Source organism: Lissotriton helveticus, chromosome 12 (genome assembly GCF_964261635.1).
Source record: "Lissotriton helveticus chromosome 12, aLisHel1.1, whole genome shotgun sequence".
In the NCBI taxonomy this organism is placed as follows: Eukaryota; Metazoa; Chordata; class Amphibia; order Caudata; family Salamandridae; genus Lissotriton; species Lissotriton helveticus.
The window spans coordinates 860709470-860731093 of record NC_136073.1 but is presented as its reverse complement, the minus strand read 5'-3'; the positions used below and the strand labels follow the sequence as shown (position 1 = coordinate 860731093).

At 44.7% G+C, this 21624-nt stretch overlaps 1 protein-coding gene across 1 annotated transcript in view; it reads right to left on the bottom strand.

Annotated features, from left to right (window-relative positions):
* LOC144799663 (AP-1 complex subunit mu-1) overlaps positions 1-21624 on the bottom strand; it is a 132076-nt gene that overhangs the window by 87250 nt on the left and 23202 nt on the right. The window contains exons 3-5 of the mRNA XM_078671129.1: positions 19661-19728; positions 19010-19140; positions 78-225 (exon numbers count right to left, since the gene is read on the bottom strand). Of these exons, the coding sequence (XP_078527255.1) occupies positions 78-225; positions 19010-19140; positions 19661-19728 (347 nt within the window). The remainder of the gene's footprint in view (positions 1-77; positions 226-19009; positions 19141-19660; positions 19729-21624) is intronic.

Sequence of the window (21624 nt, the reverse complement as noted above, 5' to 3'; positions counted from 1 at the left end):
GTAAGAATGGATACTTCAAGTGAAAGAGTGCATCAAAATAAACAAAAACGTTTTAAAAAATTCGAATAAATACTTACCAGAAGATTGACGGATTCAATAACGTCTAAGAACACTTCATTTTTTCGATATTTAATTCCTTCGGATCTCCAAGACACTGCATTGGTCACTGTAGCAGGAGGGCGAGGGGCTCCGGTTTCTAATTTGTGCCCTTCTTGAGTGATATATCTAAAGCCAAAAAACATGAATCACTCGAAATCATGAGGCTATCAACAAAATATAAGCATGCCCTAATGTATTAGCAATTCACAAGCAGCATGATAATGGCCAAATTAAAAAGTGAAAGAAACCAGATGATGTGATGCATGTCAGCCACTGAAAGTAGAAAAAACAGGAATTTATTTCTGATTTGAGTAGTAACACTGTTGTTCGAATAACACTTCGGGTCTGATTATGATCTTGGTGGATAGGGTTACTCCATCACAAACGTGAGGACTATGCCGTTGGCCAAATTACAATTCCATTATACCCTATGGAATTGGTAAGACGGTGGACGGAATATCCACCACGTTTCTGACAGAGTATCCCATCCGCCAAGATCGTAGTCAGGTCCTTAGTATTAATAACATTCTCTAGCATATAATCCTGAGGATTCACGAAACTGGTTACCGAGCGCAGTCTTCTACATGACATTTAGGTCTTTCTCTGGCCTCTGATGAGGTCCTCTTAGACATCACTGATCTACCCGTTTTCTGGTCGGGTCACCTATATCTGGCCCTTTCATTCTCGAATTAAAGGTAAGAATATGGCGCTTATTGCTGTACACAGTAAGATGTCATTAATACTGAATCAGGGCGGTGTGGCAGTGCTTCTCCTCCGTGAAACTCTCCACTGTCTTTGATGCAGTATGCCTACCCATCGTGAGAGACAGGCTTATGAGAGCAGGAGAGACAGGGGTTGCTTTGGAATGGTTCTGCTCCTGTCTTACAGCTCAGTCAGGCAATCATAATTCCAACATTCAAGTCCTCATCAAAACCTCACTGTAAGGAGTCCTGGAGGAGTTACCTACGAGTACTAGTCAGACCATAGGAACAGCAGGGCGAGGGTCGTTTACCTCTGGTGACCAGGGTCTGCCATACTGTGGCTCTGCAAACTGGGCAAAGTACAACCAGTTCCGCACTTGCCTCCCAGTAGCAGTGATGGGGAACAGTGAAGGCTTTGCAGGGAGTTAGTGTAGGGGTGCTTCAAGCCGAGGATTCAATCACCAAACAACTCAATAACTTGACTGTCTTCACCACTGTTTGTGTTGTTAAAAAGAGAATGCTTCAATAAACACACAAAAAACAGACTACTACACACTACAGCATACAGGTAGAGACATTTTCCTGGTGCAGGTTCACTTTACCCTCCCCTCACTTTTTTCCCTTATTCCTTGGTTTGAGTCAGTCTATTGGGAGGTGTGTCAGGTAACATGCTACTCTGCTCTAGAGTTTGTGCGTTCAGTTATTCCCAACAGAGTGTTTATCTCACTACTACAGATCTCCATTAAAGTACCATTATGGCCAATGACTCGAAGCACACATCTGGCTCTCTCCATCTTCTGGGAGGGGACTCACTAGCTGCAAGTGCTCCTGCACTCAGGTCAAGTTCACTGGGAGTAGCGGTGGAATCCACAACTCAATGTCTGCGTGGGCATGTAGGATCCAGAAGCTGCAAGCCAGCTTTGGGTGAGCCGAGTGTGTGAGTCACAGGTTGAGAGGATCACAGCGCCACATCAAGGCACGGTTCTGCTGGCAGCATGGCACCGGCTTAGGCCACAATGCTGTGTTAGCGGGACAATCTGCTACAGTTTAGTAAGACATCACAGGGGCCTAGTCCACTTAGAAAAACTCCAAGCGGACGCAGCAGCCCAGTCCACTTCAGTTCAATTTCAGAACCTAAAAGCAGCGCAGTCCATTCGGGTACCGCGTTAGGATTCCAGCAGCAAAGCTTCAGGGTAGTGCCACAGTGTAGACACCTCAGACACAACATTAGGTCAGTGCCACGGTGCAGCCACCTGGTGGGAGAGACTGTGCTAATTTGGTAGCACTCCGCTCACTCAAGCTCTCTGGGAGGATGGACCCTTCGCTCCAGGGTCAGCTGCTTCTGGCTCACCATAGACTATCACACTTCATGCCTGGCTGCCATGCTCCTTCTCTATCTCAGCAGGCAGGTTAGTTTCCAGGTGATTCAGGGCAAGGAAACAGTTCTTCCTTACAGGTAAGACTCCAGGTGATGTCCCCTCACCTCTGGGTAACAGCTGTGAGGCAGACTGGTTCTACATTAGTCCTCAGAGTTCTCTGTGGACCACCGCCATCTTTGGTCAAGTAGAACTTCAAATTGGAACAAGAAGTAGGCCAGCGGCTCCAACTTTTAAGCACTCGAAGAAGACAAGGAATGTGAATTCTATGCCTACTTTACTCTTGTTCACACTGACACACAATTGATCACCCATACAGGCTACACATACAAATAACATGCACTAGGATGTTGGCACTAGGACCTGGGTTAGCATACAGACTACAGAACTTTACAGGAGTGGGCCAGGGTGCCTCCACTCCAGTGACACAGGTAAAAAGGTCCTGTTACAACTATTGATCCTCAAAACATGGTATGCTGTCATCACCGTTCTACGTGCTAAACCAATGACAGGGATGGTAGTGCATGGTCAAAGAGACACGATTGGTTCCTCCCTTAATCCTTTCAGATCCAGGACTACACTAATGTCCAAGGACCAGAGACGTTTTAAGGCTTTGGTAAAGTGGGCAATTGCCCAAGGCCCCTACCTTCCAAGGAGGACCTGACTAACTGAACTACCTTTCTAACTCCAAACTGTCAATTTCTCCTTCTCAACGTTTAATCTATTATTCAAAATTGTTTGCCATCATGAGGTTTGAATTAGCAGAAAATAGGCAATAAATTACCAACTTGTTGCAAGCAGGGGCCACTGAGGTATGTCTTGCCCAGGGCCCCTAAAATCCTTAAAACAACACTGCCAAGACATGCCTACACCTTTGCACACACAGACTAGATTAGTCTGAAGCTAGGACCACAATCAAAAATCAGGATAATATATACTCGCAGTCATGCACTCGGAGCAGGGGAACACGCTGTGACCACTAGATGGGCGAATAGATGCAAAAGATATTTCTCAGGAGGCCATTAGGGCTTGCAGCACCTAAAGGCCCAGCTCTCACTACCAAATACCAGTATCAACGCCACATACTACCATTACACTACAAATGTGACAAACTGGACTATACCACGTGACCTAAAGCTGTAAAATGGTCTGTGCACGCTGGTATGATCATTATCTTAATTGTAATAGGACTGTTAAACACTCTCCCATATGTGCTCTTTTAAAAATAGTTTGACAGTGTCACCATGCGGTGGCCTGTCATAAATATGTGCAGGTGTACAAAAATAAGTGCCGGGGCCAAGCAGTTGTAAACACCAGCACAAATTAAGCACCAGGTACATGACTATACACCATGCGGGGGGCATTCCTGTCTCTACAGTACCCTCTTTGTTGAAACCGATTCACGATTTGCAACTTTGCTGTATGAACCATGCAAACGACATACACATTTTGTGACTGAACGGAAAAAGGCAATACTATGTGCACCAAATTCCTGCAGGGCCTGAAAGGAGTAGCCGACTGGATGGCATTTCAATCGGTTATAGCTAATCTCGAACAAATCCGAGGTGCCGATACTCGAATTCTCCACCTTTGGATGCAACTTTAATTGGTGGCCAGATGTGCTCAGTGTTCTCCCCCCAATTTATTTAGGGGTCATTTGTGATGAGAGTGTCTGTTTTTCCCCCTCAAATAGAGAAAGTATCTTGCTTCGGTTCTGTTTTTCTTTTCTTTTCAAACACAAAATGTAGCATGTAGTCTATCCAATACATCTTGCCATCTTGGGTTCACTGTGTTCCTCTCATACATCAGGTTAAGGAGCCATGTTTGAGTGTCAGTAGAGTATAACAAGGACTGTGACATAAGGTAAGGGGGTATTTGTCAAAATAGCAGCATGTGATCAGCACGCTCTTTGTTTTCTGGTATATTAGTAGGTTTAGCGTAATGCTAAGATTATGACAGTGAAATCTACAGAAATCTACAGCACTTAAGAGCATTCATAGCTATTGAGAATCACTGTACTCCATCCATGTCTACAGTTACAGAGTGCAAGTGTGCCTCATACTTGCCAGTCGAAGTGTCAGCGGAGGGGGTAAACATAAGACTGTTGTACAGAAGCTCCATTTAGAAAGATAAAAGTTCAGAAAGTTTGGACTGGCAGGGCCAAAGCTGGTTAATTCGTACAGCAGAGATGAAATGTGTTTCACCAGCCATGGGGTTTTGGTTTTGCATAGTGTCATGGGGGGTTTATTAAGTGTGGAAAGTTAGCCTATTCTTGACCTACTCATCACACCAACAAACTCACAGGAACAAGCACACCATTACAAAATACACTTGCACCATCGCATACTCACAATTTTACACACTGGCACACAAATGCACATGCCAGCACACCCTCATAACCACCAACTCACACCCAGCGACGGAAGCCTGCACTACTCTTATCTAAGCATTCACCAGTCTGTGTAAGAGGGAAACGTGCACTCCTGGGCAGAATGTGAAGAAAGTGGGCATTGACATTGTGAGGAAGAGTGCTTTGCTGCTGTCCGGTTTTGTATTAGCTCTGGGTGAAGGAATCTTGAATTGTAAACACCTGTGCACCGATTATTTGTGTTAGAAGAGTTTTCACTGCCCCTGCTCGCATGCTGAACCAATGTTGCCGATTACAAAAGCTTGGTTAAACTGAAAATTGATTTAGATTGGGTAACTTTTTAGAGCAAAATGTACTATTTTTACTTGTGCATATCCTCTCTGTAAACAACCTATAGTTGCACACACTATTACAAGTTGGCACCAAGACATGACGTTGCCGCCAGCAATTACAAAAGGTTTGAATTCATTTCTAGAGCTTTTTTCCTGCCAAATATGAAAAAAGTCTCTCAAGTGCCCTAACCACAGAAGAAAGGACAGAAGGATCTTACCTCAGGTGCATGAAGGGAAAAGAGAGTCGGATCTAGAGCCAATGAATTACAACACAAGCAGTTTGTAGGTGAGGTGTCTTCAAGAAATGCACCAAAAATCCGGAATTTGCTGTCATCTCATAGTTAGTGCATAGAATTCATTATTATTTTGGAAAACCCTTAAAATCACTTAAAGCCACCAACTCAAAGGATCATGGTCTGCCTGTGAGACATATACCTTAACCGGTACAAGGGGTTCAGTCTATTTGTGGGGCGGAATAACTAGGTATTATGGGACATACCCTAAAGATACCCTCAGAAATGAGGAATTAGCAAGGGAATTGGAAATTCTGCAACAGATTCACTTGGTAATTCCTGTCCAGTGTTTAACCTGGACATTTCGGTCGTTAAGTGTCCTGCAGTTAAATAGAAGTAAAAAATCCGAACTGAAGGAAACTGGGTTTTGTTGCAGTAGGCCCCCACTTTCTGTCTGGTATCTGATGCAACTTCCACTGAAAGTCTACTGGGTTCCTATAAACCAGGTCTCCAGTACCAGTGTTCTGTCCCTAAAGTGTCCCATTGTTCCACAACTGGCACCACTTTAGACTCCAATTAAGTTCCTAGTAAATGGTACCTCTGGCACCTAGGACCTTGGGTCTAAAAAGGGCCCCAAAGGGCTGCAGCACGAATTATCCCATCCTAAGGGAACCCTCAACAAGCTCATGCAAACTGCCATTGCAGCCTGCGTGTCTTGGTGCAGACAAAAGTGAAAAGTCGAAATGGCACACATCCTTGTGTGCCATGCCTACACAGCACTGCGTGTGGTAAAGGTTAATCACCCCTACAGCAAGCTTTACAGCCCTAAGGCAGGGTAAACTATACCCATGTGTGGGCATATCTGCATGAGTGGATGTGTCCCTGTGATATCTAAGTTTACCCTTAGATACTAAGCACAGAGAAGCCATACCGACCGAGTACATGGGCAGGATACTTGTGATTATGAGCTCCCCAGGTACATAATGGCTTCACTGTATCCCCAGATGTTTGGTAGCAAACATCTCATCTTAATAAACCCACACTAATGCCAATATTGGATTTATTAAGAAATGCACCAAGAGGGCACCATGGAGGTGCCCCTGAAAACCTACCGACCACTAGTGTGTTGACTGACTGGTCTTGACAAGTCAGAAACCTAAGACATGTTTCTGACCTCCTTAGGTGAGAGCCGTCGCTCTCAGAGGTTGAGAACAAAGCCTGCTCAGGGTAGAGGTGTTTACACATGCTCCATGCAGAAGCTGCATTTCAGGGCTGGATGCTTCAAAGGCCCAGGCCTCTCCACATAGCAGGGAGCCACCCCCTCTGTCCTGATCCCACGTTTGGCAGCAAAACAGGTGGGAACATTATTAGGATTAGGAGGTGTGCCCAAAAAACCAGCAACACCCCTAAGGTGGACTAGCAGATGTGAATAACACCATTTTAAATTCCTCCATCTAGTTTTGGATGGAGCTAGCCTTCTAGGTTCAGATTTATGTCCACTTCCCAAAGGAAGTGGTTATATAGAAAGTGTAGACACCCTAAAGGTAAATAGCCTACTGGCTACCACCTGTGACTCACTTAACATCCCTAAATTGAGTATTTAGGTGGCACCCCAAAACCGAAGAACTCAGATTCGACGGATCAAGAGAAGAAGTCACGTCCTTGTGAGAACTGCGGAAGAACAGTTTTCTTTTGGTGCAAAACGCTGTGTGCTCGCAACTCACTCGACAATCGTGACAGAGTGACTCTTCCTGCAAGCTAAAGATCTACCACAGCCTTGGAAAGCCTGCCAGCACACTTAATAAAACGCCTACAGTCTCCCTTGGGATAGAGGAGCTACTCCATTGCAGTCTGCAGGCACCGACAAGCAGAGTCCAGTCCACCGCCTTGCAGCTCCCCTGCCCGACTGATGCCGCAGATGACCAGAAGGTACTGGTGCTCTGAAAGGTCAGATCTGTCTACCCCCAAGTGTGAAGACACTAGGACCAACCACAGTCGTTCAGCACCAACCCCAGGGATACTGAATGTCCTGCACCAAACACCAACAGCGAGAGTCCAATCCGGATTCTCCATGCACCCTAATTGAGCAGCCGTCGAGGGATGTCAGCATCACTGAGACCCACTTCGTGAGTGGCTCAGCTGTCCTGATTTGCCCCTGCCCGCTGTTTGTCCCTTAATGCAAGGAGCATCTTTGCGCATCCAGCATAGCCGACCTAACCACTCTGCACCTGAGCCTCCCGGCCCAGGTACCAAAGAACCGACTGTGTCCCCTTGCTCCAACATTGTTTGAGAACTCTCAGACTTGTCTCCAAGTCCCCCTGTGCAGCCTGTTTTCAGGGGCCCTCCCCCTTCACCGTAGCGTGCCCAGCTACAACCTCACCAGTAACCTGATCCCGGCTAAACCCGGGCGGTTCCCAAAGAACTGCTGGTAGTACTTTGGACCTTGGCCCACTACAACTCGAAACCCAGAAAGTGAACCCCTGAAACAGACTGTACTTACCATTATGCATATATGTATTTTCCTTCCATAGGATTGCATTGTGTGTAAAAGCACACACGTTTGAAAGATTTACTTACCTGTAAAAATTGCTAACAAAAACAGTATTTTCTTTTAACAAAATACTTGGTTTTACAATAAATATAAAAAGAAGAGTAATTTTTAGGTCTCGCTGGCGTTGCAGCGCGAAGCGCTGCCGCCAACGAGACTTATAGCCGCCTTCCTCCCTGCCAAGGGAGTCAGAGCTGTGCACGAGCCGCTACAGACCTGGGCACGAGCCGACTCAGGTCTGTGAACGCCAACGTGCACGCTCACGGCGTCACGCTCCCGCCCTCCGGCGTCTCTTCCGAGGCACGCTCCAGGCTGACGGGCTCCACTGCAGGCTCCAGAGCGACGTCAGGTAGGCTGTATTTCACCCATGTTTCCATTCCTGCTTCCTTTTAAGCTTCTTAATATCCAACGGTGTGTGAACTGTAAACTTCTTAAAATGCCAACGTGCGTATACAGAGACGGGCTGCAGCACGCGCGCGGCTCCCCCGGGTGCGTTCCACGCGGCTGTGATGAGGCACTGAAAACTGATCCTGCCCGCCTCTGCCTGCAGCGCCGCGCGCCCCGAGACACATCACTTCTGGTGGGGGTGTAATACTGGAACACCGCCGCCCCACAGACTTCACACACCTCTGTCTTTCGGCCGCTGCAGGTGAGCTGCCTTTGACTGTGCCATCTCTGCTTTACCGAGCTGTCCTAACGGGGAGAGAGCGCGTTGCTGAACGCATCTCCCCCCGGGGAAGGAAAAACAATGGTAGCGGCGAGGAAGTAAGGCTTGCAATTGGGTCTCTTGACCGATTAAGACACCGATGCTGCAGATGAGTGATTGCACACACTAACTGTTCTGCTAAGACAAAGCAGCACATTGATCCAGCAGTATCCCTGGACCTGGATACCATCAAAGACCATGCTGCTTGCTTCGTGAGGTTCAAGACCGATGGAATGTTTTGAAAGTTTTATTCATCTAAACGATCTTTGCTATTATAAAGTAATCACAGGAACTTTCTGTGACTAGAAATTCAAGGTTAGCTATAGGGTTCTAGTTAAATCACCGTGAAATATTCTAATTTTTCCTTTGTCAGTAATGGGCCGATCCGAGGTCCCTTGAGGCACTGTGAAACAGGGATTGACTAACAGTTGTAGATAAAAGTACTTATGATAAAAGCTGTGCTTGATAAGTCCGCTAAGGAGAGGCATCGCCCTGCTTTTCACAATGGACAACATACCTTCCTGTGTGGTTGGTTGAATACGAATTTAGCTGAAGAAATGTGTTTCTTGTGATACCTGCAAGAGGATGTTTTATGTTAACACAAATGGTTGTAATAGTTGGGGAGAAAAAAAGACTCCTTCTTAGCAGTGGTTAATATTAGCATCAAACCAATATTTTTGAGTTTCTTCTATTGTTTTAGCCTGACTGGACAGGCTAGCAGAGACTACTTCATTGCGCACCACAGGCTGCACTGTCATTCAGCCTTCCTTGCATGACACTAGGCCACACCCTACCCATGTCACCTTCAATCCACGGTGTGCTCTAAGTGGAACAAGGGACTAATCCTATATGATAAATTCTGTGACTGGTTTCTGGGTACTGTGGCTTTGCTTCCATCTTACAGAATCTTGTTTTAGGGTCAGTCACTGCATTGTCTTTGGTGGTAATACTTTCCCAAGCTCAGTTCCTGTGCCACCGGGAGAAAGAGTGGGATGTAAACCTCCATATCCTGATTGGCTCTGGCTGAACAACTTTCTGAAGGGTGGGGCAGTTCTTGGCAGTGGATTGTTTTAAATTAATTTGGTAGCTCAGCTTGCACCTGCGTGCTGGGTTTGGTCACTGTGACTTTCCCTTTTAGGGAGGGTCATTAAGTCTTTCAGTGAAGAAACAACTAGCTTTTTTCTGAGTCAGACAACAAACACAATAAGACTTTCTTTCGGCATCCGTAGTCAGACTTTCACTTGCATTATCGCCCTGAAAAACTCACCTCCATGGAAGAGCATCACATGTGCAGCGTAGTGCTCCCATCCTGTCCCTACTGCCTTGTTTATATAGGGGTCTTGGCAGTGCTCAAAGATTATGGCTGTTACTCTCCAAACTATTGTGACTTGTAGCTTGAGTAATGCAACATCGGTTATACCAATATTCTTGTAACTATTGCCCCAAATTGAGGTTGACCCTCGAGATTCCTTAAATTTGGTCGGGTAAATATTTAACTTATCTAGGCTCCTGGCTGAGGCCTGAAATCCAGCCTTGAGAAATTACCTAAACTCTTGTGGTCCACGGTGCACTGCACATGCTTCAAAATCCAATCTTCTGAAAAACAAAATTGATGCACCAAACGTCTTCTTTTAAGTCATCTTATATGCAAAGTTTTTGGTCTTTGTGTAACTCTATAGCTTTTGCTGTGTAAAGAAAGTTTTACGTTGAACATTGGCTGTGTTAGCATCGCTCCATTCTTTATAATCTTGTAAAGTTCTGAATGTGTTTAAAATGTCTGGAGCATCTGTTTTGTGCGTTGTCCTCTTCTTCTTGCGAGGTGCTGCCTTCCTTCTCCGCGTTTTTCATGCTTTCCTATTTTCGACCTTACAATTCGTTATTGTAACAGACACAATCCTTTAAACCAACCCGCCTTCCTTTGAGCCAAGACTGTTATGTCTACTGAAGGTCTGTGCTGGGAGTCTGGCATTGAGCCTGCTCACAGATGACTGTCTCCCAGCTGAAGGGTTAGGCCTTAATAAGTCAGGGTGGGATGGCCTTCCAGGGAACTTGAGACGGCTGCACCTGCCTATGCTGCTTTACAATGCCTGTTCCAGCCTATAATGCTGCCTTTCTACTTATTTGGTGACCTTCGTAGGCTACTGAATGCGCTGTCCAAGCCTAAAATGTCAACACTCATCTCATTTTTCTCCAAGTTCTGTGACATCTGGCATGTGATGATTTCCAAGTTGGACCTGCATAACTTGAGATAGTGTAAATGTTTTTAGAGATGAAGCAATCGTGGCTTTGTGGTACGTGTACAATGTCCAACCTTTAAATGTTCTGCTTTTTTCCCACATCCCTAATTCTCCAACGCCTTTTTAGCATTATAAAACTTTTTAGCTTGTCGTTGCGATTTATTTTTTTAGATAATCTGTAGCTGAAGTGTCCTTGTATACAAATAAGAGAAGGGAAGTGTCCTGAAGTAATAATAACCAATAATTCGTATTTAAATAATTTTTCCTGACACTCTGACCCTACCTGTCCTCATGTTACCTTCCTTTTACTTCCAGCAAAACTGAGATATGGAGTCTTTTGCCTTGAAAGTTTGCAGCGAATACTGTCTCACAAGTTTGTACTGTAGATTTTTAAGGTAAAGAGCGACCCCCTCCCCCTCGGTTGCATGCAACATTTAAAACAAGTATTTGCAATGCAATAGGTCTTGCTATTGCGACATTTTGAGCTATTGGCACTGTAAATGACAATGCCTTTTATTTATGTGTTTAAAAAACAACACATAAATAAAAGGCATTGTCATTTACAATACCAATAGGTTAAAGTTCCTAAAATACGAGACCTATTGCATTAATAATAATAATAAATTCTTTATTCGGTTAATCACAAGGATAACCATAAAAGACAACAATTTCAGCAATTTATAAAATACAGTTAATACAATATACGTATATTAAAAAGAAAAAGTCATTATTTTTACTTGTACATAGAGCTACAGATTTTTCCTATGGTTCACGATGGACTTTAAAAAGTTTGTGACTAGATAGCAAAGTTCTTCGGACTCTAGTGATTGCAGGCGATAAAAGGCCGGTCGACACTGTCTCAGACCCCATCTCTTGCATATCGGGAGGATCCAGCTTTTTCTGTGAGGGTGGTAAAATTTACAGAACATAATCACATGGATGTTCGATTGAGTAGATATCCCGTCGCAAGGACATGGGGGCAGACTATGTTCCCAGGCCTTATTTGTAGGAAACACGACCAGTCTGAAAAAAAGGTTCAGTCTGAACCTAGTCAACAACATCCTCTCGTATAGCTTAGTCTGTAAAGTAAGATATTGTTGGATGCCGAGAGAATGTTGGACTATGTTCGCTTGGATGACTGATGGTTTTGCAGCGTCACTGGACAGTCTTAGTGTTTCCAGATGTCGTAGAGCAAGTTCTTTGAGCTCTTTTTTGGGAAGGGATGCAATCGCCTCTGGTTGGAGGTAGTATTTCTCGAGTCCAAGGTCAGTGAAGAAAGATCTAATATAGCGTAGCCATTTCAGTCTAGGAGAGTGTTCAAGTGAAATTGTGTCGGTCACGATCAATTTGGTTAATATATTTGTGTCCGACACCCAGATGCGTCTCCAGAGTAGCAAAGGTTGGATTTTAATGAGATCCTGGAGGTAGGGAATTCCGAGTTCCAAGTGCATGGCGTAGATCGATGCGCCCTTTGGTGTAGCGAGGAGAAAACTGATGAATTTATTTTCGATTTTCTGTAAGGCGCTAACCTCCGTATGGCCCCAGATTCCTGCTCCATAGAGAGCGATAGCCTGACACTTGGCTTTGTAAATTCTCAGAAGTTCTACTGGGCGTCTTCTACCTAGTTTTTGTGAAAAGGATTGTAGGGCCGCTATCGAGCGATTAAAAAGATGACATCTGTTTTCCACGGCTGGTTTCCATGTTAACTTGTGGTCCATCATAATCCCAAGATATGGGTATTGGGTAGCTGTCTCTAAAGGTTGGTTATCCAGAAAGATGTTTTTGGTAACTTTCTTTGCACCCCCAGTGATCATAACGAAAGTTTTTTTTATGTTGACCTTTAGATCCAGTGAGCTCATGAATGAAGTATACCTGTTGAGCGAGGACTGGAGTTCACGAGGGGTTCGGGCCAGGATGACAGCGTCATCCGCGTAGAGGAGCGCAGGAATTGGTCTCTGTTTCATTTTTGGGATGTCCTGAGCCCCCCTCAGCATCTCCTCTTCCAGCCCATTTGTGTAGAGAGAGAAGAGAAAGGGGGCCAGGACACAGCCCTGCCTGACTCCCCGCTCCACCCGGAACGAGTCCGTCAGCTCACCACTCTTTCCGAAGCGAACTCTCGCCGAGGCCCCAGAGTACAGCTCTCTCAGGAGATCCAGCAAGGAAAGCTCCATACCCATTTCTCTTAAAACTACCCATAGTTTGGAATGTGAAACACAGTCAAAAGCGGCAGATAAGTCTACGTAAACCATGTAGACCGTAGCTTTCTTGACCTGCGTGTATTTAGCCATTATGAGGCTAAGATTCAGTGCCTGCTCTACTGTCCCAAGGCCTTCTCTGAAGCCAAATTGAAGATCAGAAATGATGGCTTTTTCCTCACTCCACTGTTGGAATCTCTCCAAAATGACCCTCCCCATCACTTTGCCAAGGGAGTCCAAAAGCGAGATAGGACGATAGCACTTTGGGTCCTGGCGGTCCCCCTTTTTAAAAATGGGGACCATGACTGATGTTGTCCAGGAATCCAAAATGCCTTCGCTAGCTGCGGCTGTACATACTCTTGTGAGGATGGGTGCCCACAAGTCTTGATTGCTCTTAAAAAGATCGACTGGGACGCCATCAGGGCCCGGAGCTTTGCCTGTCTTACTTCTTTCCAGAGCGACCAGGATTTCCGAGATGTCAAAGGCTACTGGGATTGGGTATTGAACCTCGAAGTTTTGGCTTAATCGATGGTCTGAGGTTTCGTGTGATTTGAATATGCCCTCAAAATGGGCTACCCAAGTTCCTTCATCGATGGCCACCTCTATCTTTGGTAAGTTGTTATCTGTTAGATATGGAGATCTAACCATTTTCCAGAAGTCCTTGCCATTTTTTGATAAGGAACTCCTATCTAATTCTTTCCAAAGGTTGTCTTTCATTTCCAGTAATCTTGTCCTACGGTCCTTTTTATATTCCCTTCTCAAACGTTGGATGAGACCTACGTCTCTTGGCTTTTTGTGGAGGGCAGATTTCAAGTCTGTTAAGGCCCTCGTGCAATTATGATCGAACCAGCCTATTCTTTTGTGGGGTTTGTTTGTTACTTTCCCTGTGAGTAGGTCCTTGGCCGCGGTCAGAATTTCTCCGAAGTTTGAGAGAACCTCTGCATGGCTCATCGCTGGGTCCAGGCAATTAATGATCTTTGAGTATGTCTGGGTCACTAATTTCTTCGTGAGCTTTTGCGGGTCAATCTTCTCCCACTTTATAGAGTATCCATTGTATTTCCCCAGTTGCAAGTTTTCTTGTGCAAGAGCTTTCACCATGTAAGGGGTTTTGGATTTGTGGTCTGGGAGAAGGAGCTCTATTCTGAGAGCGTAGTGGTCGCTTAATGTATTAGCCAGTACTTGATGGTCCGTGACCATGGTGATCGTTCTTTGAGAAAGCAGGATATAGTCCACTGTTGTCTGGTGGCCTCTACCCACGTAGGTTGGATCGAATTGGTGTTCCTTCGCCTTTAAGGAGTTGGTAATCACTAAGTCAAACTCTGACAAAATGGTGTTCATAGCTTTGCCGGGTTTGTTATGGGCGAAATGAGCTAGTGGGGTTTCTTGCTCGTCCACGAATCCACATTGTTGGGAAGTTGCCGCTCTGCATGGATGGAGATTGAAGTCACCTCCCCAAATGAGGTGAATCGGTTTGGAGGAGGTCTCCCGCTGTAATAGAGATACTAATCTCTCCTGCATGTTTTCGATGAAAGTCAGGAAATCGTTATCCGAAAGATTATTATATGTGTTAACGAGGATGATGGTGGTGTCTTCTTTTAGAAAGGAGAGAGAGAGAATCTGGCAGTTGGGATCAGTAAAAAGGTTAGTAACTTTTAGGCGGGATAGGGTGTTGGCGATGTAAATCGTTAATCCTCCTTTGGGTCTGCCTATTGTGCTACTAATCGCTAGGGAGGAATAGGTTTTATACCCTAATAAATGAGCCTCCGAAGTTAGCCAAGTCTCTTGGAGACAGATGATGTCACCTTGTTCAAGGAAATTAACAGCCATCGGGTCTTTGGTCTTGGACCGTAGGCCCGCTACGTTCCAGAATAAAAAAGATAATGTATGAATGTTGGTATTTAAAACTGGGGTTGGTGGAGTCGTCACAATGTTCTTTATTATCAAAGGGGAAACTGGGAGGGTAGGGTTAGTGTGCTGTGTGTCTGTTAGTGGTCAGTCCACCATTTCCAGAGAGCTATATCTATTTCCTACAGGGATATTGTACCAAGGTTCCCATCTTGGCGGTTCTCTCCGAGGCATTCTCTGCTGGTGGTATCCCCATTCTCCCCAATTTGATCCATGATGTCGTGGGGTAATTGTAACCCAGGGATTTTCCTGCTCTCGGGGGCGAGGGGGGGCATAATGCCTGGCCTCATACACTGTGGGTTGGTGCTGGGGTCGTTCTATCCAAGGGGGGACTGAGTCCTCAAAGAAGTTACTGTTTATGGTTTGCATAAAAGGATAAAAAAAGGAAAGTGGCTTGATTCTAATTCCTCCGGTTTCATTGGGTTGATCCCAGGAACTAATGTAATCTGCCGCCCAGGGTTCTTCAAAGGTGATAATAATACAATCCCCTGAGAACTGCTTGATACCTTTACCCACCCAAGAGGTCCTACGCAAGGAAGAGATTCTTCCGTGGCAGTTTGGAGGCATAGGGCGATTTGTCTGTAGCCAGTGATGCACTTTGTTTTTTAGTGACCATGGTGGTTCCACCGTATTAAGAGGTAATTCGGGGACACCAATCATCACTGCTACGTAAGGGGCAGCCTCAGGGGGAAGATCAAGATGAGTTTTGCTTTCTCCCGCTCCTCTTGAAGCATTTCTTTGAGTCGGTTGGGAAAAGGGGTTGAATGTCTGAGTCTTGGGAGGTACGGTTTTTTTGGGGGCTGGTTGTGACACGGTACTTGCGGGTACCTGATGGTGATGATTATCTTTTTTTTGCAGGGTTGACACTGCACAATTAGAGTTTGAAGTCGACGTAGCTGTCGATATAGGGGTGGGAAGTGAGACTGTCGTTATGACTGACTGTGGTGTGATAGTTTGAGGGTTGGAAGGTTTAGTATTTGTATTCGGGGGATTTGGAAGAATAGTGTGAAAAGGATTTGTACCCCCTGTCTTTTGTTGGGGGGGTCCCTGTTTAAGGTCTGGCCTGGAGATAAGCTTCGCAATGTTAGTTTCAATCCTTGCTAATTTTTGTTCTAAAGGCTGAATGAGTTGTTTAAAGAGTACAGTCAGCTTATTTACAAGGATAGAGTTATCGTGTTGGTCTGAGCTCTTCTCTACAGGTAGTTGGGTTTGTGAGACCAATGAAATCGGAGTAGAACTTTCCTGGTGATCATGGTGCACTATTGCAGTGCAAAGTTGATTCTGGGGTAGGGGTAGTGGAATAGGGATAGAAGCTGTTAAGGAGGTAGTAAGGATTGTTTTCGTAGAGGTATTTTTGCTGATTGCTCCTTCCCTCCTGCCTCTGGCATGAGTGTCCTCCCTTGATGGTATTGGAGTAGGAGATTGGAGAGGTAGCTCGGGGGTCTTCTCTAGTTCTGAGCCCAAGGGAGAGTCAATGAGCTCTGACACTGAAAGGTCGACGTTGTTGGGAAGGCTACGTCTGCCTTCGCATGCGATCCCCGGTGCCTTTGTATTAGTCTTTGATACAGGGGTTCTAGCTTGTGCTAAATTACCCAACGAGGATCTTTTAGCAAATTCTAGGTCTAGTGAGACTCTATTTTCCATGAGGGAAATACTTTGGTCAATGAACGTGTTTGCTTTGGTGATAAAGTCGTCCATCGGGCCCACTAGACTTCCAATGCTCCCAGGGGCTAAAGTCTTTTTCCCTCTCGTGACTACCATTGTATGGACTAAGAGGTCTTGGAAAAGATAATGTTCTGATCAGACTAATAAATAATATTAAAAAACCAGTGTTCAGGAGATTATATCGGGCAAGTAACTACTTACAAGAAATGTGGCCCAGTCCAGTCCCTCCGGTCCTCGAACGGCCTCAAACGGCCCGCTCTTTGCCCGGTCTTCGCCCCGGGCTGCGTCCCGCGCGCGTCCCGCGAGGCGCGTTCCCAAGATTGGGTTAAGAGGAGTGGCTGAGGATGGAGGCGTGGCACTGGGAGGGGGCGCGGCTGCACACGGGAAGAGGACCAGCTGGAGTTGGTGAATGCTGGTCCTCGCAGTCCCGGGGCCGGCGCCTCTCCCTCCTCTGCGGCCACGAGGTCTCTTCAAGCTCCAAGCCGGGTCGGCAGGTCAAGGCGGGGTGGTCAGCGACTCCAGTCGCGCTAGCAGCACACACCGGGAAACAAACAGCAGGCAGTGAATGCACGAGTGGCACCCGCGAAGCGGGTGCCGCGAGAAGTTGAAGGGCTCGGCTAGAGGCGTGGCACTGGGAGGGGGCGCGGCTGCACACGGGAAGAGGACCAGCTGGAGTTGGTGAATGCTGGTCCTCGCAGTCCCGGGGCCGGCGCCTCTCCCTCCTCTGCGGCCACGAGGTCTCTTCAAGCTCCAAGCCGGGTCGGCAGGTCAAGGCGGGGTGGTCAGCGACTCCAGTCGCGCTAGCAGCACACACCGGGAAACAAACAGCAGGCAGTGAATGCACGAGTGGCACCTATTGCATTGCAAATGCTTGTTTTTATTTGGTCTCAGGTTTATTTTTTGAGTATGTGTTTCATTTATTGCTTCTAAGAGTACAACTAATGTTTAGCACTGCACTCTGATAAGCCTAACTGCTCGCCCACACTGCCATAAAAGAGAGCACTAGAATTATTTACTTTAGCCTCTGCAAGCCAATTGGGCATATACGGAACTCTCTAAACAGTGTACTACTTTTTAGTGCACTTTATAGAAAGCCAGCTTCCTACAAGAACACTTGGTGATGTGCAAATGACAAATATTTGCAGGAACTCGATTTCTAAACATTGTTTGTACAGTTTTACAAGTAGATAGCATGTCAGTGGTTTATTTTGTGTCCATTTCAATGGAAAATCTGCTGACTGCAAATGAGTGTGCTACCACTTCATGGTTTTGGTATGTATTTATTAAACCTGAAAATGTGTATACATGATTTGAGAAACCTTCCCACCCCCATCCTGTTTATAATCGTGTTAATAAAGTAAGAGGCAAGTCAGCGCTCATGTGTATCCTATATGTGGCTAGATTTGTATTATACATGGAGCAAAGGTTTATTCTATTAAAACACTCTAAGTGTTTTGTGCACAGCAGACATGCTCAACTTGCAAATTTCAAGGTGCTCTCATAAGTGAGAATGAAGAAAATGGCGGCTCAGTGAATTGAAATATTTGCCCAGGATCACATAATTTGAAACAAGACTGTAGTTTTCAGATGTAAACTAATCCCTCATGCACTGCAATGAAAATTTCCTTAAAAGAAAGCATGATACACCAACCAGCCAATAGCATCACTGTGAAAAATATTCAAAAATCCAATTTATCATACTGTTAACAAGAGCCCAGCAAACTTTGTCGAGTCAGAACTAAAAACATGGATGCATTACTTCTATGACAACTGCATATAAACTTGTATTTTTACTGTATTTTTGCCCTGTAAACTTGTAACTGCTTAGGGGTTAATGTAAATATTGACAAACTATATGGGTGGGCGAACCAGTCTTTATTAGCGAAGAAAAAAAAAACAGAAAAAAACAACTAAGCTTGGGGAGGATGTTAAAGCTTTTATGTGTCCAGATAGAGAACTTAAAACAAAAACTTAAGGCTGTAGTGAGGAAAACATCACGGGTAGTAAACACGAATATAGATTGTACTGGTTAGAGAAACGTGAAATGCAGTTTGCTTTCACCAGCCACCGTACCACTATCAGTCAGTACACAATCTCTTTGATGTCCTGAAAGGGCAGCAGTCACCATTTCAACCAACCCTACAAACTGAGCACTTTGATTGGCTGGATCTGAATACGGAGCGGTACATGTAACTACAATTACACTGATAGTATTGTTCAAAACACTGTAGACCTGAGGAGATGGAGAGATCATACAAATGTAGAACAGCATATAACAAACAAATAAAGTACAAATCACCAGAATCAAACCAATCTGTAAGTTCTTCAAGCTAATTTTCTGCTAATCTCTTCATCAAAATAGGGTTCTCAATTTAAGAATGTCGGAAAGGGTCTCACTACACCAGAAACCAACCTACTCTCGCTTCTCACACATATGAAAAGCATCAGTGGTCTCAGGTGACCAAAACACAACATGCACTATATATAAAATTATCATACAAATAATCAATAGTTCAAAATTAAAGGCAAAGGTGATTTTTAAAGCTCCAAACAATGAAGGTAATGTGAAAATAAAATACAGAAAGCCTGTTGCAGATGTCCTTGGTGCACTTGCGTTCTAATGATACAGAACTATGATACTTACTCCTGCAAAATTTTGCTGTCTGTGGTTTGTGGGTACCCAAAATCCATGAGTTCATCTAACAGCTCGTAGATTATGACGAAGTTATCCCGAATGCTCTCTTCTTCCAATTCTTTGAAGTACTCGGAAAACACCTAAGGTGCAATGAGGTTAAAAGAACAAATGCTTTAGTTTTGCACACTTTCATTATTTTAGATATGAATGTGGTGGTTGGAGGGGCCGACTGATCAAGGGTCTGAAAGTCAAATGCATGCAGCCCAGATAAATCTGGCACGGCAGAATTACAAATTGGAATCAGGATAGGTGTATCCCTCCAGTCTGGGAACACCCACAGACTCTCTAGTGGGGCATCTGAGGACGGTAGTGGTCCATTGGGCATGGATTTTGGGCCAATCAACTGCTCACTTTAAGAATAACTGGGCAAAAACAGGTGAAATACTAAAGTCTTGTTCACCACAATATGATTTAGAAGCCTGTCGACACTAAATATTGTGATTCAATTTACTGTATTACAGATTAGCAACTATTGTTTGAAAAAAAAATTCTGAAAATGAATGACCTGCTGGAACAGAGGTAGCTGTGCTTTCTTCATTTGTGTTTTAAGACAGGGTTTTCAGGTTATGAAGACAAATTTGTTCCAAGTTGGTTACTCACCTGAACTACCTTGTAAAGAAATGAAAACACCAAGGAAACACAAGCGTTCTTCTTGGAGGTCGCAACAACTGGAACCCAGTTAAGGAGCAACTGTTTCCAAAGAAGAACCTTTTCCTAATAAGTCTGGGGGAGGAATATTACTTAGTAAAAACATATTTTTTTAAAACCCATTTACAATAACATTAGGACTCTCCACTCACTGCCAGGTATGTAACACAGTAGTAATGCATACTTTGAATCTTCTAAACCCCACAGCCTGCTGCCAACCACATCAAAGATAAGACCCATAAATACAGAAATGAGAACACGTAATATCCAACCTGACTTCACAGCAACACATGCTGGATTTGCCCTATCACCTCTCAAGAACTACTAGTAACCACCTACAGACCAAAGCAGGGGACCCTTGGGTGATGGTTTGGCTCCATTTTAGGAGTACCATGAACGCTCAGCATAATCCGTCACTGTCGTCAATCATCACATGTAAAAGAAGTGGGTGGTTAAAGGTTTTTCTATATGGATTAGTGCACATTTGGCACAAAAAACACAACCACGTCTGATGCAGCTCAGCAGGGAGGTCAAATACTGAAGGGGCTTCTATTGTGTTTTGTGATAGAATGTGACCCGAACTCTTGCACACCTACACAGTATTCCTGTTTGCTAGAGGACAGTGTTAGTAGTCAGCACTTACAAAGAGCTTCGCTATATGGTGCGCTCAATCCTGCACATTTCACAGCACGGAATCTAATGTAAAGGATTCAGACTTAAAAGAATCCCTATATAGAAGAGGGTTACTCACATAATAATAATAATAATAATAATAATCCACATTTGTAAAGCACACAATCACCCGTTAGGGTCTCTAGGAGCTGGGGGACGTCGGGAAGATTAAGCAAGCTATTGCCCAGTCACATGGTGCTGGGCTAATCTGTCGCCGGTGCCGGGGATCGAACCGTGATCCCCAGATTCCGGAGTCAGTCGCCCTAGCCGCGTCGCCACTCCTCTTCCATCACTGCCCTCTTATGCTCAAACAGGCCTAAAAAGGAGAAAATAATCCATAAATAGGGGCACTTTGGAGGAGACGGTACCCAAGTTCCTCGGAGTACATATTTTTCTCATTAATGCATCATAAACTTAGTTTGCAAGCTAAGAATACTGAACCACAGGACTAACAAGGTGGTAGATATGGGAACACTGATTTTAAAGCATGTCCATCTCACATAATAACAAATCAGGAATTTTTCCAAGTTTTATTTGTATGTGCCCTCTGTTGCAACACACCATTCAAAGTAACCATGTTGCACAAGAGCACTTACGTTGCTTCTTTAAAGTTCTCATTCCTCCTCCTTTTTAGGAACATCTCAACTCTTCCTCATCACATTTAGTGGTAAACAAATTGCAGTACCTCAAATATGGTTAATGCTTTTGTTACTTGAGAAAGTACGTATGTGTTTCAACTTTGAAACCCAATCAAAAGTCTTCAAAGTAGAACTGTGGTATCTCCGTTCCAGTCTCCACATAATACACACTTTCTTTTGAGCCCTTCCACATCTACATGGATTCTGATGCACACCTTGGATATCCTGGTCACAGACACGCAGAGGACATACAAGTGTACCTCAAATTACAAAAGAACAGAACGCTGTCCAAGACTAGGAGGGTATCGTTGATGAACTGTGGAACTCTGCCCAAAACTGAGCCCTCAGAATAGAGTCCCTTTTTTCTCAGCCTCCCTCTAGAGTTCACCTATTCATGCTTTGGTCAAGTGCTGCCAACTAAACACAGTCAAACCCACAAATGTGTAGAACAATAGGTTTCTGGGGTTAAAGCTACACATTGAATACATGTTGAAAGGTGCACAGGTCCAGCTGCAGGTGATCAAAAAATAAAAAATAAAATAGATTCCAGCCTATAACCTCTAGATTGATGTGGGGCATATATCTTCTTCATATTGCACTATAGAA